Source organism: Eretmochelys imbricata, chromosome 1, assembly GCF_965152235.1.
Source record: "Eretmochelys imbricata isolate rEreImb1 chromosome 1, rEreImb1.hap1, whole genome shotgun sequence".
In the NCBI taxonomy this organism is placed as follows: domain Eukaryota; kingdom Metazoa; phylum Chordata; order Testudines; family Cheloniidae; genus Eretmochelys; species Eretmochelys imbricata.
The window spans coordinates 122,699,337-122,719,322 of record NC_135572.1 but is presented as its reverse complement, the minus strand read 5'-3'; the positions used below and the strand labels follow the sequence as shown (position 1 = coordinate 122,719,322).

The 19,986-nt window shown below is 42.0% G+C and overlaps 1 protein-coding gene across 1 annotated transcript in view; it reads right to left on the bottom strand.

Annotated features, from left to right (window-relative positions):
- Nucleotides 1-19,986, bottom strand: part of GABRA5 (gamma-aminobutyric acid type A receptor subunit alpha5) — a 79,587-nt gene that overhangs the window by 20,691 nt on the left and 38,910 nt on the right. Inside the window, exon 5 of the mRNA XM_077807122.1 lies at nucleotides 19,846-19,928. Within this exon, the coding sequence (XP_077663248.1) occupies nucleotides 19,846-19,928 (83 nt within the window). The remainder of the gene's footprint in view (nucleotides 1-19,845; nucleotides 19,929-19,986) is intronic.

The window sequence follows — 19,986 nt, the reverse complement described above, 5'->3', positions numbered from 1 at the left end:
CTCCGTGGAAGGAGTTTGAAGGAGCTGGCAACTCTTGGGGAAAGGCAGGCCTGCTACGGACTCCTTTAGTATTATTTTAAAATCTATTTTCTCTTAAATGCTTTTTGTTTCAATAAATAATACTTTGCTTTAAGATGGCAGTCCGGTCACTGGTTACCACTGTCATTGCTCCTGGAAGGAACAGAATTGTCAGGCCTGCTGAGGTAAAGACAGTGGATGTACATCAGACTGCAGCTTGGGCCAGCTCTGAGAGTGGAGGAATCATACGTCTCCATCCTGACAGAGGTGATGTCTCCAGGCCTAGGACCTGAGTGGGGCAGGGGTAAGGTTGCTAACCCTCCAGGATTGTCCTGGAGTCTCCAGGAAATAAAGATTGCTTTTTAATTAAAGATTGTGTCATTTGATGAAACCTCTAGCAATACAGGGTCCACTTGATGAGCCCAGAGGTGCTGTTAGTCAGGGAACTATGATAGCGGATCAGCAGAAATTGTATGCAAAAGTCTTGTGTTCTTAAATACAGATGGCTGCTCTTCGGTGCAAAGCAGCAAAGAGGAAGCTGCAGTGTGCTGGAGGCTTTCCAAGCTCTTAACAGCTTTGTTAAGATATTGCCACCAAACTAAATAAAGGTTTGGGTGATTTCCTGACCTCCAGAGAAATCACTCCCTCTATAAATACTGCTAAATCATCCCTATTATGGATGATTTCACCTGGGAGCTCACAAAAAATATATGAAGGTCAATCTTTTCTTTTCTTTTTTACCTTTGCAATGCCCCAAACTACTCAAAGTGTCAGGGCTTGCTTTTCTTTTTTTAGTAAAAAGGCCTAGGGTAATTTATCTCACTACCTCTTCCCTACAAAATTTTTATTCCCTTCCTCCACTTGAGTTTACCATCTCTGTTCTATGCTATCAACACACTCAGTATCAGTTTTCAGGAAAAACAAAATACAAACCAAAAGTGAAATCCCTGCAAGCTGCATGGAAACTTTTTAAACTTTTTAAAGACGCCATAATAGAGGCTCAACGTAAATGGATAGCCTTAATTTAAAAAAACAGAGAGAACCAAAAAAGTGCCACCATGGCTAAACAACAAAGTAAAAGAAGCAGTGAGAGACAAAAAAGCATCATTTAAAAAGTGCAAGTTAAATCTTAGTGAGGAAAATAGAAAGGAGCATAAGCTCTGGCAAGGAAGTGTAAAAATATATTTAGGAAGGCTAAAAAAGAATTTGAAGAACAGCTAGCCGAAGACGCAAAAAGTAACAGCAAAAATTTTTTTTTAGTACATCAGAAACAGGAAGCCTTGTAAACAACCAGTGGGGCCACTGGACAATTGAGATGCTAAAGGAGCAGTCAAGGACAATAAGGCTATTGCAAAGAAACTAAATGAATTCTTTGCATCGGTCTTCACAGCTGAGAATGTGAGGGAGATTCTCAAACCTGAGCCATTCTTTTTAGGTAACAAATCTGAGGAACTGTCTCAGATTGAGGTATCATTAGAGGAGATTTTGGAACAAATTGATAAATTAAACAGTAATAAGTCACCAGGACCAGATGGTATTCACCCAAGAGTTCTGAAGGAACTCAAATGTGAAATTGCAGAACTACTAACTGGTTTGTAACCTATCATTTAAATCAGCTTCTGTACCAAATGACTGGAGGATAGCTAATGCGATGCCAATTTTTAAAAAGGGTTAGTGGTGATCCCAGCAATTACAGGCCTCTAAGCCTGACTTCAGTACTGGGCAAACTGGTTGAAACTATAGTAAAGAACAGAATTGTCAGACATACATATTAGCATAATTTGTTGTGGAAGAGTCAACATGTTTTTTGTAAAGGGAAATCATGACTCACAAATCTACTAGAATTTTTTGAGAGGTCAACAAGCCTGTGGACAAGGGTGATCCAGTGGATATAGTGTACTTAGATTTTCAGAAGGCCTTTGACAACGTTCCTCACCAGAGGCTCTTAAGCAAAGTAAGTTGTCATGGAATAAGAGGGAAGGTCCTCTCCTGGATCGGGAACTAGTTAAAAGTTAGGAAACAAAGGGTAGGAATAAATGGTCAGTTTTCAGAATGGAGAGAGATAAATAGTGGTGTCCCCCAGGGGTCTGTACTGGGACCAGTACTATTCAACATATTCATTAACAATCTGGAAAAAGGGGTAAATGGTGAGGTGGTAAAATTTGCAGATGATACAAACCACTCAAGATAGTTAAGTCCAAAACAGACTATGAAGAGCTACAGAGGGATCTCACAAAACCGGGTGACTGGGCAACAAAATGGCAGACGAAATTCAATGGTGATAAATGCAAAGTAATGGACACTAGAAAACATAATCCCAACTATCCATATAAAATGATGGGGTCTAAATTAGCTGTTACAACTCAAGAGAGATCTTGGAGTCATTGTGGATAGTTCTCTGAAAACATCCACTTAATGTGCAGTGGCCGTCAAAAAAGCAAACAAAATGTTGGGAATCTTTAAGAAAGGGATAGATTATAAAACAGAAAAGATCATATTGCCTCTGTATAAATCCATGGTTCCCCACATCTTGAATATGGTATGCAGATGTGGTTGCTCCATCTCAAAAAAGATATATTGGAATTGGAAAAGTATAGAAAAGGGCAACAAAAATGATTAGGCGTACAGAACAACTTCCTTATGAGAAGAGATTAATAAAATTGGGATTTTTCATCTTGGAAAAGAGATGCCGAAGGGGGGATATGATCGAGGTCTATAAAATCATGACTGGTGTGGAGAAAGTAAATAAGGAAGTGTTATCTACTCCTCATAACACAAGAACTAGGTGTCTCCAAAATAAATTAATAGGCAGCAGGTTTAAAACAAACAAAAGGAACTATTTCTTCACACAATGCACAGTCAACCTGTGGAACTTTTTGCCAGAGAATATTATGAAGGCCAGTACTATAACGGGGTTCAAAACGGAGCTAGATAGATTCATGGAGGGTAGGTCCATCAATGGCTATTAGCTAGGATGGGCAGGGATGGTGTCCCTAGCCTTTGTTTGCCAGAACCTTTGGTCTGACCCAGTATGCCGTTCTTTTGTTCTTATGTAGATACAGTGACTGCTTGAATCTGTGAGCAGTCTATAAGAAATAGCTCTGAGAGGTGTGAAATACCTCATGCATCCCAATGAGGCATCAACACTGTTGATGATATCACTTCTGGTCATTTTAGCAGATACATCCAGTTAATATGTGCTTGTCCCACAATCACAGATTGCCTCCCACTCTTTCGTAGGTGCCAGAAACTCCAATTACCCCCACCCAACTGGCATAACCTCTGACCTCCTCCTTGACAATGTATGCAATGCAATTATGCAATGTCAGATTGAAAAGTGGTGGTGTGGGATAGCCTAGAATAAAATCAATGGAATATCAAGATAAGGCAGGTGATAACATACTGATTATCATAATGAATTCCACAACAATCTGTTTTTCTATTTAAAATAAGGTTCCATAAGGTTTCCAATCTGCTCTGCCAGAGTGCCACAGAACTTAAACCCATCTTGTGTGTGGTTATGAGAAAGCCTTTCTATTTGAGAGATAAATGATTGATCTTGGTCCAGCCTCTTCTATGCTTCCTCCTCCACCCACAGGAAAATGGGGCAGAGTAGAGTAAGGTGGACAATTTTTGTTAACACTCTGTCAGGATATCACTGATGGTGAAGTGAAATGAAAGAGAGGCTGGGAAACTTGAAGGAGGTACATGTGTATCTGCAGACAAAATGTGGCACATATGATGGCCCAAAATGTGTCTCGTTTCATTCAAAGCAGATTCAGATACAAGGCCAATAAACCACTTGGGAATATGCAACATTTATCTCTATTTAGGAAATTTTCTTTCTCTCAGAACTCAGATGATTAATTTGCTATTCTTTAGCAGAATATTTCTGATTTCCTAAAGTAGGAAACCCTGTTTGAATCCTCCCTGCTCCTCATCTAAGCACACACTACCAACAAAAAAGAAAGAATGTAGAGTTTGGGACAATAATATAAAAACAGAGAAGTGTTTGAAACTATTAAAAGCTTAAAAAATGAGTAAAAAGAAAAGGAGTACTTGTGGCACCTTAGAGACTAACCAATTTATTTGAGCATGAGCTTTCGTGAGCTACCTTGAGCTCATGCTCAAATAAATTGGTTAGTCTCTAAGGTGCCACAAGTACTCCTTTTCTTTTTGCGAATACAGACTAACACGGCTGTTACTCTGAAACCTAAAAAATGAGTGAGTGCTAACTGACAGATGCTTCCAATGAGCATTTTATAAAAGGCTCGAGAATATTCTGGTTTATCATCTACCAAACAATGAAGTGAAATAATTTCTGCTGGTAACTCCTGGCCAATGAGCCATGCCTTAGTTTTTCAAAACTAATAAACACTCCAAGAAATTCAAAAACAATGGAGTTCTCCTCTCTCTTTTTTTGTCTCTTAATGTGGATGGCAAGAGTCTTATAAAAGGCCAAACACACTCATTCATTTCCATGAGTAGAGGGGAGCATCCACAGCCTGGTGAAGGTAGGACAGTGTTTCTAACTCTCATGGGTTTTTGTGTGTGCAACAGGATGTTGGCTGGGGCTGGAGCCTATCTGGCAATGACACAAGAAGCTCTAGCCCTCTTGTGAATTTCAGCACCTCCCACCCCGCACCCTTTGATGGGCTGCCTGCCCCACTTGCCTGCTTCCTGGGATAGAGCAGCCAATCAGGGCTGCTGCAGGAAGTAGGCAGTGCTCTCTGCCCATCCCCTCAGGAGCCCCACACCATTTTCACAGGAGGTGATGGAGGAGGAGGGAGCTAAAAGCCCAGCAGTTTAGGGTGACTCCACTCCTCCCCTGCAATACTTGGCCTGGGCTTGGACACGGGGAGTGGGAGTGAAGAGCACTGAGAGATGCCCCCCCCTCCAGCCTCAAAGAGGGAGAGGGGACCCTCCTGGAGCACTCCCCCCATCCTGGCGGTGAGGGGGGGGGTTGAACAGCGCAGGAGGAGCAGAGGTGAGACAGGGGCAGAACTGATGCGGGGGCAGAATTGATCGGGGGCTGGGCAGATGTAGGTGTGGGAGGATGGGCAGAACTGATGCAGGGGCTGGGGGGACAGGATTGATTTGGAGGTGTGGGGGAGGGAGAATTATTTGCTGGGCAAGGGGTGGACAGATGTGGAGACAGAAGCACCTTCAGTGTGGACCAAAATCACCTTTCCTAGTGCATTTGGGTGTGATGGCAACACTAATTGTCACAAACACACACACTGGGGAGGGGCAGGGGGAGTTCAAAAATCAAACAGACCCAAAACCCCACTATAATATTTTTTAAAAGTCTTATGATTGGGGGCAGGGGGAATCTCATTATTTTGGGGGTCTGACTCATGATATTTGAACCTCGGGGGGTTATGAATAATGCTATAAGAAAGTATGAGAAAGTGTCTGTAACAAGGCAAAGCACTAGCCTGAAAAGGCTAAAAGAATCCCTGCCTATCACATAAGGAATATGTATATAAGGAAGTGGAAGCTCAGCCCTAAAGCTTGAGTGTGTCCTGTTTTTCCTGGCTGGTACAGGCAAAGGAAAAGCCTTTGGCACAGTAGCCAGTATTAGTTAGTGGAGATGCTTTATTTTATTTATGTTTTTCATGGTCAAACAAATAAATTGTGACCTGAGGCCAGGCCTTAAAAGGACACGGGTGTGGCATTTGCTTCCCCTCCCAGGCTGGTGAAACAGCCCACCAGTTTACAACGCCAGCTCCCCAGCATGTTCCTTGGAGCCACTTTCTATGTGCTCTGAGGATTGGGATCTGCTGGTGGGGTTGTCTGCTTGCCACAGTATTGTCCCTCCTACTCAGCTGTTAATGAGTGAGTGATATTCTGATCTAGTCAGTGTTATCTACCCACTCTCCCTACCACCTACTCCGAACCTCATCTGATAGATGGGAAATTGCTGGAAAGGAAGTCCATGGGAGCATGACTCCTGCTAGAGCCATGGTGTTATAGAAGGTGGGAAAGGGAAAACAGGAAGCAGTGCAGAGATGCAGGGTATCCCTGGGCTACAGTGGCTCTCCTAAGATCAATGGGCTGAACCACCCCTGTGTGTTGGCTGTGGATAGGTATTCTCAACAGTACAGTCACTTGGAAAATACAGGTTTCAGAGTGGTAGCCGTGTTAGTCTGCATCAGCAAAAAGAACGAGGAGTACTTGTGGCACCTTAGAGATTAACAAATTTATTTGCGCATAAGCTTTCGTGGGCTAAAACTTCATCGGATGTATGCAGTGGAAAATACAGTAGGAAGATATATATACTCACACCTTGTCAACTGTTGGAAATAGGCCATCCTGATTATCACTACAAAAGGTTTTTTTCTCCTGCTGATAATAACTCACCTTAATAAATCACTCTCGTTATAGTGTGTATGGCAACACCCATTTTTCATGTGCTCTGTGTATATATATCTTCCTACTGTATTTTCCACTGCATCCGATGAAGTGGGTTTTAGCCCATGAAAGCTTATGCTCAAATAAATGTGTTAGTCTCTAAGGTGCCACAAGTACTCCTGTTCTTTTTGGAAAATACAGACTCAAGTCCAGACTTTTAGAGTTTCATGGCCGCTGCACTTAAAATACCCAGATGAGGATGATTTAGGCCAAATCTGCAAGTCAGTGGGAGTTTTGTGTATGTGGATCATTTGCAGGATCTGACCTTAAATCAACACTCAATTAAAAATAATAATTACCTGTACAGCTCACCCATGACGATTATGTTTTATACCCAGGTGATAAGATATAAAATAATTTAAGAAGAATTTTGCATAATTTATGGAAAGCTAAAGATCTATTGGATCCAGTAGCTGCTGCATTGCTAGATGCTACCAAATTCTAAAATGTGGTGTAAAATATCCCACAAATCTGGACTAAATTTGGCCTTAAATTTAGTAAAAAAATTACTCTCAAACCATTAATAACTGGTTGAAGAAATAAAGAAAGATGTTCCAAAGAAAGCTACCTTCACTTTTCTATTTTGTTTGTTTTGTCTGTCTAGCTACATTCTCATACTGTGTTTGGCACTATGGTATATAGATTACACCATGGTACCATTAGAGTGCTTAATCTTGGAACTGCTGCTAATCCCTATCCCTACTGTAGAGATCCCAGGCCCATTAATTAGTAAAGATGATAATAAATTATCAGATTACACAGATGGGATTATTTTAATTATAAAGGATTTTATCTGTCATGCAATCCAAAATATTTTAATTTTGATGTCTTTTTTTGGGTAAGATTTGGGGATATAATTTTAAAGGTTGAAATATTTGCCTTATGGAATTGGGCTTCACTTGTTTTTAGAATATGGAATTTGAACTGCACAGATCAAAAATAAATTTCACTTAGACATAAGTTAAACATGGTGTTAAGGAATTTTGTTGAGGCCAATCTGGGTTCTGTTAATCAGAGAGCCAAGAGATAGACTTAACAGAGCGTCTGAACCTGAATCTTCTTTGTCAATTTGTGCTTTAAAAAGGGTAATGACACCCCAGTTAATTGATCTGTTTTTTGTGTGCTTATGCATGTCTCCTGACTTTACTTAAAAGAGATTGTTAAAATAGAATTGCTGAGTTCCAGGTTTATTGTCTTTTGAAAACTTCTGTACCAAATATATTTGTTTGCATCTAAAAAGATGCTGTTACTAACTGGTGAAAACTCAGCCTAGGGGCCAGGAATCAAACTGTGCTCTTCCTGATTTGTGCATCAACACTGGTTATAAATAAGGAATCTGTACTTGGTAGTGCCTGTGCAACGGAGGGCAAAATTTAGCTCTGCAATTGAAACTTTTACTTAAAATTTTTGTTGCTCATATGTGAGCCAGAATACAATCCAGCTCACACTTCACTAAGTGCTAAAAGGAGAAAGAAAAGTAGTAACAACGCAGTTTTGTATAAAAACTAAGCAGATGTGGTCCTGAATACAGACAGAGCAGGTCTGTTGGGGAGAAGCTGCATTGTTTCATACAGTCAGTTTTCAAAATAGAACTGTAATTTAACTAGTGTGAAAAAAATTATATCCACATAGCTATGGAATGATTGCCTAAAATGAATATTTTTAAACAGTATGCTGATTTACAAAACAGGATCTTCACATTGAACTGTAGTGGGAATTGTGGATTCACAAGGGGTTTGAAATTATTTAAATTCAGATTGATCATTTGGCCTTTAAACTAACATAGGGTCTGGATAAATAATTTAAATTGAGCATGGTGATTTGAATAGCTAAGTGACATGCAGGAGAGAGGCTAGCAACTAAAAAGTGGAAAAAGTCCATCGTGAGACTTTTCTGGATGGTGTGATGTAAGCTGTACAGGATGCTGAAACTAATCTTGCGAGCAAATTCTTAGCCATGTGTTTGTCCATGAGAAACAAGAATGGGGGCAGCACATAGTTACAAAATGGGCATTTTCTAATTTCAAGCCTACTAAAAGGATCGTAATTTTTGTCCTTCCCAAAATTAAAAGAAAAATATGGCTCTATACTAAAGGCAATATTTTCTAGCTAAAAAGAATTTTCTTAGATTCTAGCCTTCTCTTTCCACAGGAGACAGAACAGGGTATTTTAAAATGTGTCAGACAGACCTCATGAGGCTTCATTACTAAGCAACAGTAAGATACTACAGTGATTGGAACTATAAAAAAACCTTAAAATAGACAGCTAGAAATGGCTATATATCAGATTGTGATGTGCAAGCCATCATAGTCAAGGTTGGAATGGGAATATGAATTAATTTTTTCTTACTCTGAAAAGAAATGGAGCTATTTACTGCCCTCAGATTATAAGATATTTAGATATGCGAGATTGATGTTGATTCTGTGTTGCCAACACATGATTTTTTGGTGCGTCTTGCTAGATTTGGTGTTTTTCTTGAAGCTTCTTCAGCTTCTGGAGGTAAACGGTTCGGAGAGAATCTCAATATTCATTTGAAAAAAAAAAGGAAACTAGCTCTCATGGTCGTGGAGAAAAGCTTGAAAATGTGATCTGAGTGTATCCTAAGGGCTCAGAAACCAGAAGGCAAATAATATATATTGGGTGCTTTTTATTTTTTAAAATCTCATGATTTTGGAGGCCTAACATGCTTTTTGATGCTTAGTTGACTATACCGTTGACTACTTAAAACCAATCAATTGGCTATATTGGAATCTGGAGCTAGTATGTAAACTAAAATATACAAGTTCCAGTTGGTACTGCTAATGTAGAGATACTAATGTACACGTGTACTCATAAGTCACTCAAGAACATCTGCTGTCACAGAAAGGGACTGGGCCATTTAGGTACAGCTCTGCATTGAAAGCTGTGCAAAACCAGGCCACATGCCTCCTGAAGGACCCCAGTATGTAAGTGTGATGGAGTATATACCGTACAGTGGTTTGGAAACAGAGGGAGAGCTCAACCAAGGCACCTGGTTGCATATGGAAACTTAGAGGGGGCACAATTAAAAAATGAGTTCCAGATGGCGGAGGAGCTGGGTGGTTTCTATAAAGAGAGGAAGCTCAAAGTAGAAGAGGGTGTAGGAAGAGAAGTCTGCAGTCCTTCTCTTGGTAATAGCGAGATGGGCAGGGTTGAAGAGGAAGCTAAAGGGCAGAATTTGCCCTGGGATTGTCTCCTGAATAAAGAACTCTGGCAAAAAGAGCAGGAGAAAGATTGGGAAGCTACTGGGGTGCAACAAGCCCTGGCAATGAGTCTTGACAAAAGGGCAGGACCCAGAGCTCCAGGGAGTCATTCCAGTGAGGAACAGAACAGAGGGATGAAAGTTTGAGCCTGTGCATGGCAGAAGTGGTTTAAACTTATATTTTTAATTTGGGATTTGTTGGAGGACTCTGGGGGAACCCTGTGAGCCTCTGCCCTGAAATAAGGGTGAATCCTGAGTGGTGTGGTACCCTGAAGAAAGGGGGTAAGGACAACTGGTCCCAGAGTCAGGGGCCAGAGACCTGATGCAAGGTCTTGATGTTGTCTGTTGGACTCTGTTGGTCTGGGGGGTAGGGTGGAACTACAAGGGTATATCTGCACAGCAAAGAAAAACCAGCAGCTGGCCCATGCCAGCTGACTCAGGCTCGCGGGGCTTGGGCTGCAGGATTGTTTCACTGCTATGCAGACTTCTGGGTTCAGGCTGGGCCTGAGCTCTGGGATACTCCCACCTCACAGGGTCCAAGAGCCTGGGCCCAAGCCCAACCCCAGATGTCTACAGAGCAATGAAAATGCCCCATGTGCCTGGTGTCTAGTTTCTGTGTAGACATCCCCCAAGTGACCTGGCTGGAGGGCTGAGTCACAGTGTCTGTCAGCAGGGGGCATTAGACGAGGAGACCCTGCTATGTCATGCCCAGCCGTGAAGGGGGCTGTCACTAGTGAGTTTGTCTACAGCAAGGTAGTGTGGACATGGAGACACCCTTCTGAGGTGCAGCATACTAACCACCATACAACTGGTCACCTTTACTGGCTAGCTCTAGGTAATGAGGGGGAGGGAATGTGGAACCATAATGACTCCACCTAGTTTCTGCCTCTCTTGCAGTACTGAGTCCATGGGGGAGTAATTAGACAGTAGTCCCTCTCTAGCATAGGGCTGCTATGCTGTCTGGCCCTTGTGGAACCGTACAAGGGAAGGGGGCTCCTTACTGCCCACCCTCAGCTCCCCGATATAAGGGCTAACCTGAGTCTCAGTCGTGGTCTTGACCTGTAGTGAAACCTACTCCATCAGGAATAATGTGCTAAGAAAAACAAGTGGCATGCTGAGCCATATTGTTGACTTGTGTATTGTGGGATCAAACTACAGTTAAAGAGAGAAATAAAATGGGAAAAAGAAACTTCTTGCTAGCCAATCACATTATTCTCTGGTCCAGGGAATATCACTCCCTCCTGTATGAAGGGAAAGCCTTGCAGTTTTTACAGAAGCAGCCATGTAAGAGTGAGTGTCATCAGGACACAAGATGAAATGGATCAGTATCATGGCCCCTGGAAGTCTTTCTTGAACTACGTGAAGTCTGAGCATCTCTGCTGCGCCTCCAGGAAATACAGCACAGAAGGTGCAACCCATGGAAGAGGTGCAAAGGTGGCTTTAAGCCAGCTTGTGCTCTTCTGATTATGTGCTGCTCTGGAGCCAGTGTGGTCCCTCCAAGGGCTGCTGCTGGGCTGCTGCACATAATCTTGTTACTGCTCAGTGCTAACCTGACATGGTTCCTCCTAAGCCTCGGCCAACTCTTCCAGCAGGGGGCAGCACAGTGTCGCTTATGGCAGCCCAACATAATGCCTATGCTGGGGGAATTCTGCCCCAGGGAACTGCAGGTCATTCATGGCTCCTGTATGTCACTACAGTGGTGTATAAGGGGAGAATCGCTCCCAAAGCCTTCAGACATGCTGATGCTATGTAATGTGTGCTACCCTGAACAGCGACATCTTAACACCTTCCTCCCTTCACCTCTTTTTTTCTGTGTCTCCTCTTTTTTGCTCACTGCAGTTAGTATTTATAGCATAACTTTTATTTTTGGGTGTAGTGTTGGCTGATTTGATGTGGAATGAATTTGAGAACTGATTTTACACCATGCTTGATGGTGACCATTTTTTCAATTTTCAGAGTACCAGCCGTGTTAGTCTGTATTCGCAAAAAGAAAAGGAGTACTTGTGGCACCTTAGAGACTAACCAATTTATTTGAGCATGAGCTTTCGTGAGCTACAGCTCACTTCATCGGATGCATACCGTGGAAACTGCAGCAGACTTTATATACACACAGAGAATATGAAACAATACCTCCTCCCACCCCACTGTCCTGCTGGTAATAGCTTATCTAAAGTGATCATCAAGTTGGGCCATTTCCAGCACAAATCCAGGTTTTCTCACCCTCCACCCCCCCCACACACAAACTCACTCTCCTGCTGGTAATAGCCCATCCAAAGTGACAACTCTCTACACAATGTGCATGATAATCAAGTTGGGCCATTTCCTGCACAAATCCAGGTTCTCTCACCCCCTCACCCCCCTCCCAAAAACCACACACACAAACGCACTATCCTGCTGGTAATAGCTCATCCAAAGTGACCACTCTCCCTACAATGTGCATGATAATCAAGGTGGGCTATTTCCAGCACAAATCCAGGTTTTCTCACCCACCACCCCCATACACACACAAACTCACTCTCCTGCTGGTAATAGCTCATCCCAACTGACCACTCTCCAAGTTTAAATAGATCTACTCATGTAGTAAGTTACCACTGAATGTCAGCAAGGCTGGCAGAATCTGGCCCTAAGTGAGTATTAATAAGTTCTTAGGAAATTACAGCAAATATTAAGTTTATCCTGGTTGTGTGGGGTTCTGCTGCAAACATGTTGTTGTTCAGCCACTTATTATACAATGGAGTGAAATCCGGACACTATTGCTCTGCTTTGCCACATCTACCACTCGGAGACCCACAGGGTAGAAGACTAGTTTATAAAACGTTTGTTATTCTGTTTCAGTGGCCTGGCTGTTTTCCAATCATGATTCAGTACATGGCAACATCTTGGCACATCCTGCACGATGTGATCAGATGTAACAGTGTCATGCCTTATTGACAGTGACTCCACGTTTGGGAAGATTCTCACAGTTAAGCTAAAGGATAGAGCAAGCAGAGTTTTAAGGTTAAAGCATGGGAGTGGGAGGCAGCAGATCTGAGTTATTTTCCTAGTTCTACCACTCATTGATTTTGCACAAGTCACTCAGGCCTTACTGTTCAGCAATGTCCACTAGTTTGGATTGCCTTCCTATTTTGGGTGCTAGTTGGTGTTTCAAGTTAGTCTGCAGAGGAAGTATAGCCCAGGAGGCAAGAGATCTGGTTTCTAATCCTGTCTCTGCTACTAACATGCCATGTGACCCTTAGGAAGTCTCTTTGCCTCCGTTTTCCTCCCCACCCACTCTCTGTGTAGAAAATTATTGGAGCAGGGACGGTCTCATGTTTTTGGACATAAGTGTGTAGACCAATTTCACCAGGCAAATGTTCAGGTTGCCTAGTGTAGCTTGGTGGAGGAAGTTAATTGGTATGGGAGTGCAATTGCGTGCTCAACTATGGAGATGGCACAAACAGAAAACTGGTTTAACCAGATAATCACACAACATTAACTAGACTCCCATCACTCCATAATGCAGCATTTCATACTGTCAAATCACTGGCCAACACTAACTCACAAACATTAACTACTTCATCTTTCAGGGCAATCCTGTGACCAAATTTAAAAGGATATAATTAACACCATGATTAACACCATGAGATTGTAGCAGTTAAGTCAGTTGTCTGGACAGGGGGTCCTGTGGTCTGTGGATTAGACATCTGTCTGTCTGACTAAAGCAGTGGGTTCTAATCTGCATTCTGACACTCCTTTGCTGTGTGACTTTGAAGAAAGTCAATTAACTTCTCTCTGCCTCAGCTATCCTAGGTATTTACTTGTCTCCATATGGGTGTTGGGAGCCCTAACTGAGCTCTTCTTGCAAAGTACTACCAAGGCCAATCAGTGAACAAGGTGCAAATACAGTTTCTAGCTTTGGGGCCTTGCTTGATTTACCTACATTACATTTTTTTTTTTTTTTACTCTGGGTTAAGATCAGACCTGTGAAACTTCAGTGTGGATCAGTTTTGCTTTGGCAAATTTAGGGAGTGAGGGGTCAGTACCAGGCATATAATAGAAGGTGTACTTTGAACTCGCCCATGGAAGAGATTAGCTCTTTCCCGTAATATAACAGTTTTAATATAAGAGTGCACAGATAGGGCCAAATTCCTTGCTAGTATCAACTGGTGTGGTTCCACTGATTTAAATGGAGCTGCGTCTGTTTACACCAGCACAGGACTTGGCCTCTAGAGTCTGCATTCCCAGGTTTATCCTCAGCCTCCTTTAAAAAAAAAGAGAGATTGCTACCATGTGGTTCATAAATCCTTACTTTTAATATGGAGATGTGGCCCAAGGAGGCTACGAATATTCACATACAGAACGCTATTACTTGTACTTTGGTATTTTTGACTCTCTTGCAGTTAACTAAGTTGGTGAGCCCTCATCCACGAAGGGGCTTAAGCACTCTGATGCTGAGCATTGCAGCACCCAATTTAAAAGTATCTAGAAAATTACAGGAACAACGCCCTGGTCCAGAGAGCCTGATTTAGGCACCCTGACTCCCTGTACAATGAATGGGGATAGATAGGTGCCTTAGAAGGTGATCTACAAAAGCCAGCATGCTAGTTGGATAGCAAACTAAGCAAGCAATGAGAGAGGCCAATGAGATGGGGAATATGCTAAGCCCTGCCCCTCTCACAGAGATAGCCACCTAACCCCAAGCTGCAGGAATGTGCCTGTCTCTGCATGCCATTTGCAAACTAGGGGAAGATAGTGGTTCTGTGGTCTAAGTTGTGGGGGGGCTGAAATAAAACCTGTGGGGAAGAGAAGCAGGGCCTTCCTTATAACCTAGTGGAGAGGGTACTTGCTCAAGCTGTGGGAGATTCTTGGTTCAAATCCCTTCTCTGCCTGAGAGGGGAACAGTGATCAGCCCCCTCTTAGGTGAGTATCCTCATCACTAGGCTATAGAATCATTCTAACTCTTTCACTGGCCCAAATAATTAAAGTGGAACAACTTTGGTATTAAATATAAAGTGGGGCAATGGGAGTGACTCTGCAGCCCACTGGTTAGCGCACTCATCCGAGAGGTGGCTGATCCTTGTTGAAATCCCTTCTCCCCCTCAGGCAGGTGGGGAATTGAAGTGGGAGTTTTCCACAGCCCAGGTAAATGCTCTAACCACTGGGCTAAAGCTTACAAGGAGGGTCTCCTTCCCAGGCCATTTTGTGTGAACTCACCTGAGGAGCTTGGTCCAGTAGCCAGACTGAGAATGCCTACTGGGTCAGGCCCTACAAGTATACACATTACAAGTACACACATTATCTGGGCACCTACAGTGAGGCTGCAGTATACTTGCCCAGAGGCAAAAACTTAGATGCCAAATGAGTTTAGGTGCCTACCGGGATTGGTAAAAAGAAAAGGAGGATTTGTGGCACCTTAGAGACTAACAAATTTATTTGAGCATAAGCTTTCGTGAGCTACAGCTCACTTCATCCGATGACGTGAGCTATAGCTCACGAAAGCTATTCCCCAATAAATTTGTTAGTCTCTAAGGTGCCACAAGTCCTCCTTTTCTTTTCGCAGATTCAGACTAACTCGGCTGCTGCTCTGAAACAGGGATTGGTGGCAGCTGAGCAGGAATTTTTTGGTTGCAGCAGTGCCTAAAAATGGGACTTATCCACGAAGATACTAGGTTCCTAACACTTGTGGTGTTCATTATGTAACATTATACACCTTTTCCCCCATACTCTATAGCCATCCCTTACTTTGAATTACTCCTGCAAAATATCTTGTTGCTACAGAGCGAACTTCCATCTACTTAGAGTACTTATATAGCCCCATAACTGTAGCCTCTGAGAGCCTAACAATCTATAGTTGTCCTCACAATACACCTCTCAGGGAGGGAAGTACATTCATCCCTGTTCTGCAGATGGGGACTCAGGCACAGAAAGGCTAAGTGACTTGCCCACAGTCCCACAGGAAGTCTGTAGCAGAGCAGGGACTTGACCCGAGGTGACAGACTAACTACTGCACTATCCTTCCTCTTTAGCCTCTGATCCTAGTGTCTTGTAGAATCTAACTTTAGCCATCTGTCTTGGCTAAACAAATACTGCATGTGAGGGGTTTAGACTAGATGGACCTTGTGGTCCCTTCTAACCCTATGGTTCTATCATTCTGTGATTCAAACCTAACTATAAACCAGCCACATGGAAAATAAAACAGCAAGATTTCTCTTTGTCCGTAACAGAGGGTTTTTAAATATTGAAGGCAATGTCATACCACATTTCATACTTTTTCTTGCAGAATTTCAACAGTACAATGTACATACATGCAACCAGAAAAGCAATAACCTCCTGCTCACCCTGATTACCTATGGATTGCTTCTCAGAATCGACTCTCCTGCTCATCTGTCCACATGCTCACTCTTTCATTTTGCTTTCCTGCTACTCTGTCTGCCCACTGACTAGTAAGCATTCTTCCTTTCCCCAGCTCCTCAACCTACTCTGCTGTTCAGATGTTTAAAGTTTACTTCCATTATATTCCAAACTGTTCTTCTCCTGGAGGGTTAAAAAATGTCTTTAGGGAAAAGATGGAGAAGAAAGCAGACTGGGTGTATATTGCTTATAGCAGGCTCAGGAAGAAATTCTTGTGGATCCTGTGGAAGGGTAAAGCATTCTTGAAGAGGATAACTTAATACAAGCCTGTCTTATTGTCACTGGTAACAATATTCTGTTTCTTGAAAACACAACTAGAGTAACCCAGTAAAGCCTGATCTGTTGGCTGCCCCTTCTCCAAGCACTTGCATATTAAATCACAATACAGTTCTCACAAGCTCCTGGGTGGTGTTTCATCTACAATAAAGATATTCAGAATGCTAAAAGACTTCCCATAACTTGCCCCTATACATCTAGGAATTGCAGGGGTGTCCAAACAGTGAGCTGTGTCATACATCAAATGGTTCAATGCCTAGACACAGTGGGACATGCTGAAGATGACTTGCAGAGAACAAATTAAAGGGTTATGTACTAAATGTGTCAAGTGGTAAGAGTTAGAGGGGCTTTGGCACAAAAGTAATAAATAATGCCAGCTTTAGTTTTCTTTGCAAGCTTAAAATTATTTATGTCCCAAAAGCCCTGTCATAAATATAAGGGGAAGGGTAAACCCCTTTGAAATTCCTCCTGGCCAGGGGAAAGCTCCTCTCACCTGTAAAGGGTTAAGAAGCTAAAGGTAACCTCGCTGGCACCTGACCAAAATGACCAATGAGGAGACAAGATACTTTCAAAAGCTGGGAGGAGGGAGAGAAACAAAGGGTCTGTGTCTGTCTGTGTGATGCTTTTGCCAGGGACAGAACAGGAATGGAGTCTTAGAACTTTTAGTAAGTAATCTAGCTAGGTATGTGTTAGATTATGATTTCTTTAAATGGCTGAGAAAAGAATTGTGCTGAATAGAATAACTATTTCTGTCTGTGTATCTTTTTTGTAACTTAAGGTTTTGCCTAGAGGGGTTCTCTATGTTTTTTAATCTAATTACCCTGTAAGATATCTACCATCCTGGTTTTACAGGGGGGATTTCTTTATTTCTATTTACTTCTATTTTCTATTAAAAGTTTTCTTGTAAAAAACTGAATGCTTTTTCATTGTTCTCAGATCCAAGGGTTTGGGTCTGTGGTCACCTATGCAAATTGGTGAGGCTTTTTATCCAACATTTCCCAGGAAAGGGGGGGTGCAAGTGTTGGGAGGATTGTTCATTGTTCTTAAGATCCAAGGGTCTGGGTCTGTAGTCACCTAGGCAAATTGGTGAGGCTTTTTACCAAACCTTGTCCAGGAAGTGGGGTGCAGGGTTTTGGGAAGTATTTTGGGGGGAAAGACGCGTCCAAACAGCTCTTCCCCAGTAACCAGTATTAGTTTGGTGGTGGTAGCGGCCATTCCAAGGACCACGGGTGGAATACTTTGTACCTTGGGGAAGTTTTGACCTAAGCTGGTAAAGATAAGCTTAGGAGGTTTTTCATGCAGGTCCCCACATCTGTACCCTAGAGTTCAGAGTGGGGGAGGAACCTTGACAAGCCCTCTCCCCTCTGCGCTGCTTGGCACATCTGACATATAACTTCACATTTAGATAAGTGCAACCTCCAAGTGCATTTTTTAAAACTTATTTCTAAACGTTTTGTGGGCTTTACTCAGATCACTGGAATAACTTTTTGTCCTGCCTTCTTATGGGTTTCTTGACATTTTTGAACCTCTGTCGGGGCCGGGGAGAGGGGAAATAAATTGAATCATACTGGACCTGCTTTGGCGAAGCACTTAAGAACATGCTTATCTTTAAGTATATGCTTAAATGCTTTGCTGAATTGGAGCCTCTGCTAAACTAAATACTTATTACAGTAAATAAAGGTACTTCTCTCACTCTGCAACGTGCGCATAGGGATTCTTTACTGTAAATTTGGTAAGGCCCTTAAATCTACCCAATGGCATACTTCTACATTATGAACTAATAGCTAACCAGGTTTCACTTTAAAAGCCATAGCTGTCACTATATCAAAGAACATTAGCAAACATCTGAAACCTTCAGTGGAAGAGGAAGAATGGTCCAGTGGTTAGGGTACTAGTTTAAGAGTTGAAAAGTGTAGGTTCAATTCCCTGCTTTATCACAAACTTCCTCCACTATCTTGGGTAAGTCACTTTAACATTCTATGCCTCAGTTCCCCATCTGTACAATGGGGATAATAACACTTTCCTACATGAAAGATTGTGGGGTGCTCAGATACCATGATATTGGGGATAATTTAGAGGGTGGAATTTTTTCCAAATTTGTATTGCAGCATGTAATCAGCTTCTCTCACACAAATCATATTTTCATGTGAATTCACATATCACATTTTATGAGTTTGGAGTGAAATCTATAGTCTGCTCTTAAACCTTTAAGTTAGGATCTTGTCATTCAAGTGAGTGACAGAACTTCAAATTATATTGTCATAGGTTAACATCATTGCACTCAACTGATGCATTTGAACCTATAGTGACCCTGTAAGAAACATTTGGGTCTACAAGTGAGCTGTAGCTCACGAAAGCTTATGCTCAAATAAATTGGTTAGTCTCTAAGGTGCCACAAGTACTCCTCTTCTTTTTGCAAATACAGACTAACACGGTTGTTACTCTGAAACAGATGAAACTGAGTCTTTTTTGCTCTTCAAGGGAAGGGAAATCAAGTGACTGAGTTTGGTAATTATTACTGCATTTCGTGCTTTTACTGTTATCAACATGATCACAAGAAGACAATGTATAACCAATATTAAACCAGCACACATACAGCAGATAAAAGCAAGATTAATCTTGGTAGGATTAGAGAATCTACATTGATACGATGTTTTTAAAAAAAAAGATAAGGGGGGGGAGTGTGGTGTGGGGGCATTAACTTGTTCCAAAGACTTGTTAAAAACCTTGACTGGTAACTTCAAAAGCCTTCGGAGACTTCTGTTGCACCTGGAATCTACGTTTCGATTACTGAAATAAAAGATGTCTATTCTAGTAGCCTAGTCTGTACTTTAATTAAGGGCTTTGTATTTAAATATAGCCATACAATCCCCTAAGGTTATTTTTAAAGTAAGCTGCTGGCAGGACAGCATTATGGTGGATTACAGATTCAGGGTATCAAGAAAAATCAGCACTTCAACATACAATTTAGAGGATAATGCGTGTGTTTGTATATACAAACAGTAGCGTGCGTGTATATATAATGTGTGTCTGTGTATGTACGCAGTTTAATGCAACAAGATATAGGACTAGATTTATCAAAGACAAGATGGGCAGATTTTCCTCTTTTGCTAACCTCTAGATATCTGTACTATATATTTGTAGTCAATAGAACATGACAAAATAGTACATATGTAAACCCTGTAAGAGCACAGTTGACACTAGGGAAAGTTCTACTTTTCCATACATGTAAAAACCTCAATTATTAAAAATGTTACTTGGTTGCATCTAGTATTGAATAGGTATTGTTAAAATATCCCCACTACCTGTCATCCTTGTGACAGGTTACCAAGAGGGATACATGATCTAGAAAGTAGCAGTGCTACACAGAGTTTGCCATCTATTGGAGATTTAGAGCTTGGGGGGGGGCAGACTGGGTAGGATCAGATCAGTCATATCTAGTGAAAGATGTACACAAACTGTCCTGGCTGAAAATGACAAGCCAAATCAAAACTGTATTCATAGTTCTTAATTGTGACCAGAACTTACAGCTTCCAAATTTTAGCGGGCAAGCATGTGCGTCCATGGGGAAGTCTTCAAGCTGCATTGGGCATTCAGCAGAAATGGTCAATCTGTGAGAAGAAAAAAGAAACAAAATCTTCATTTTACTCAGCACTATGCAGGCCCTTC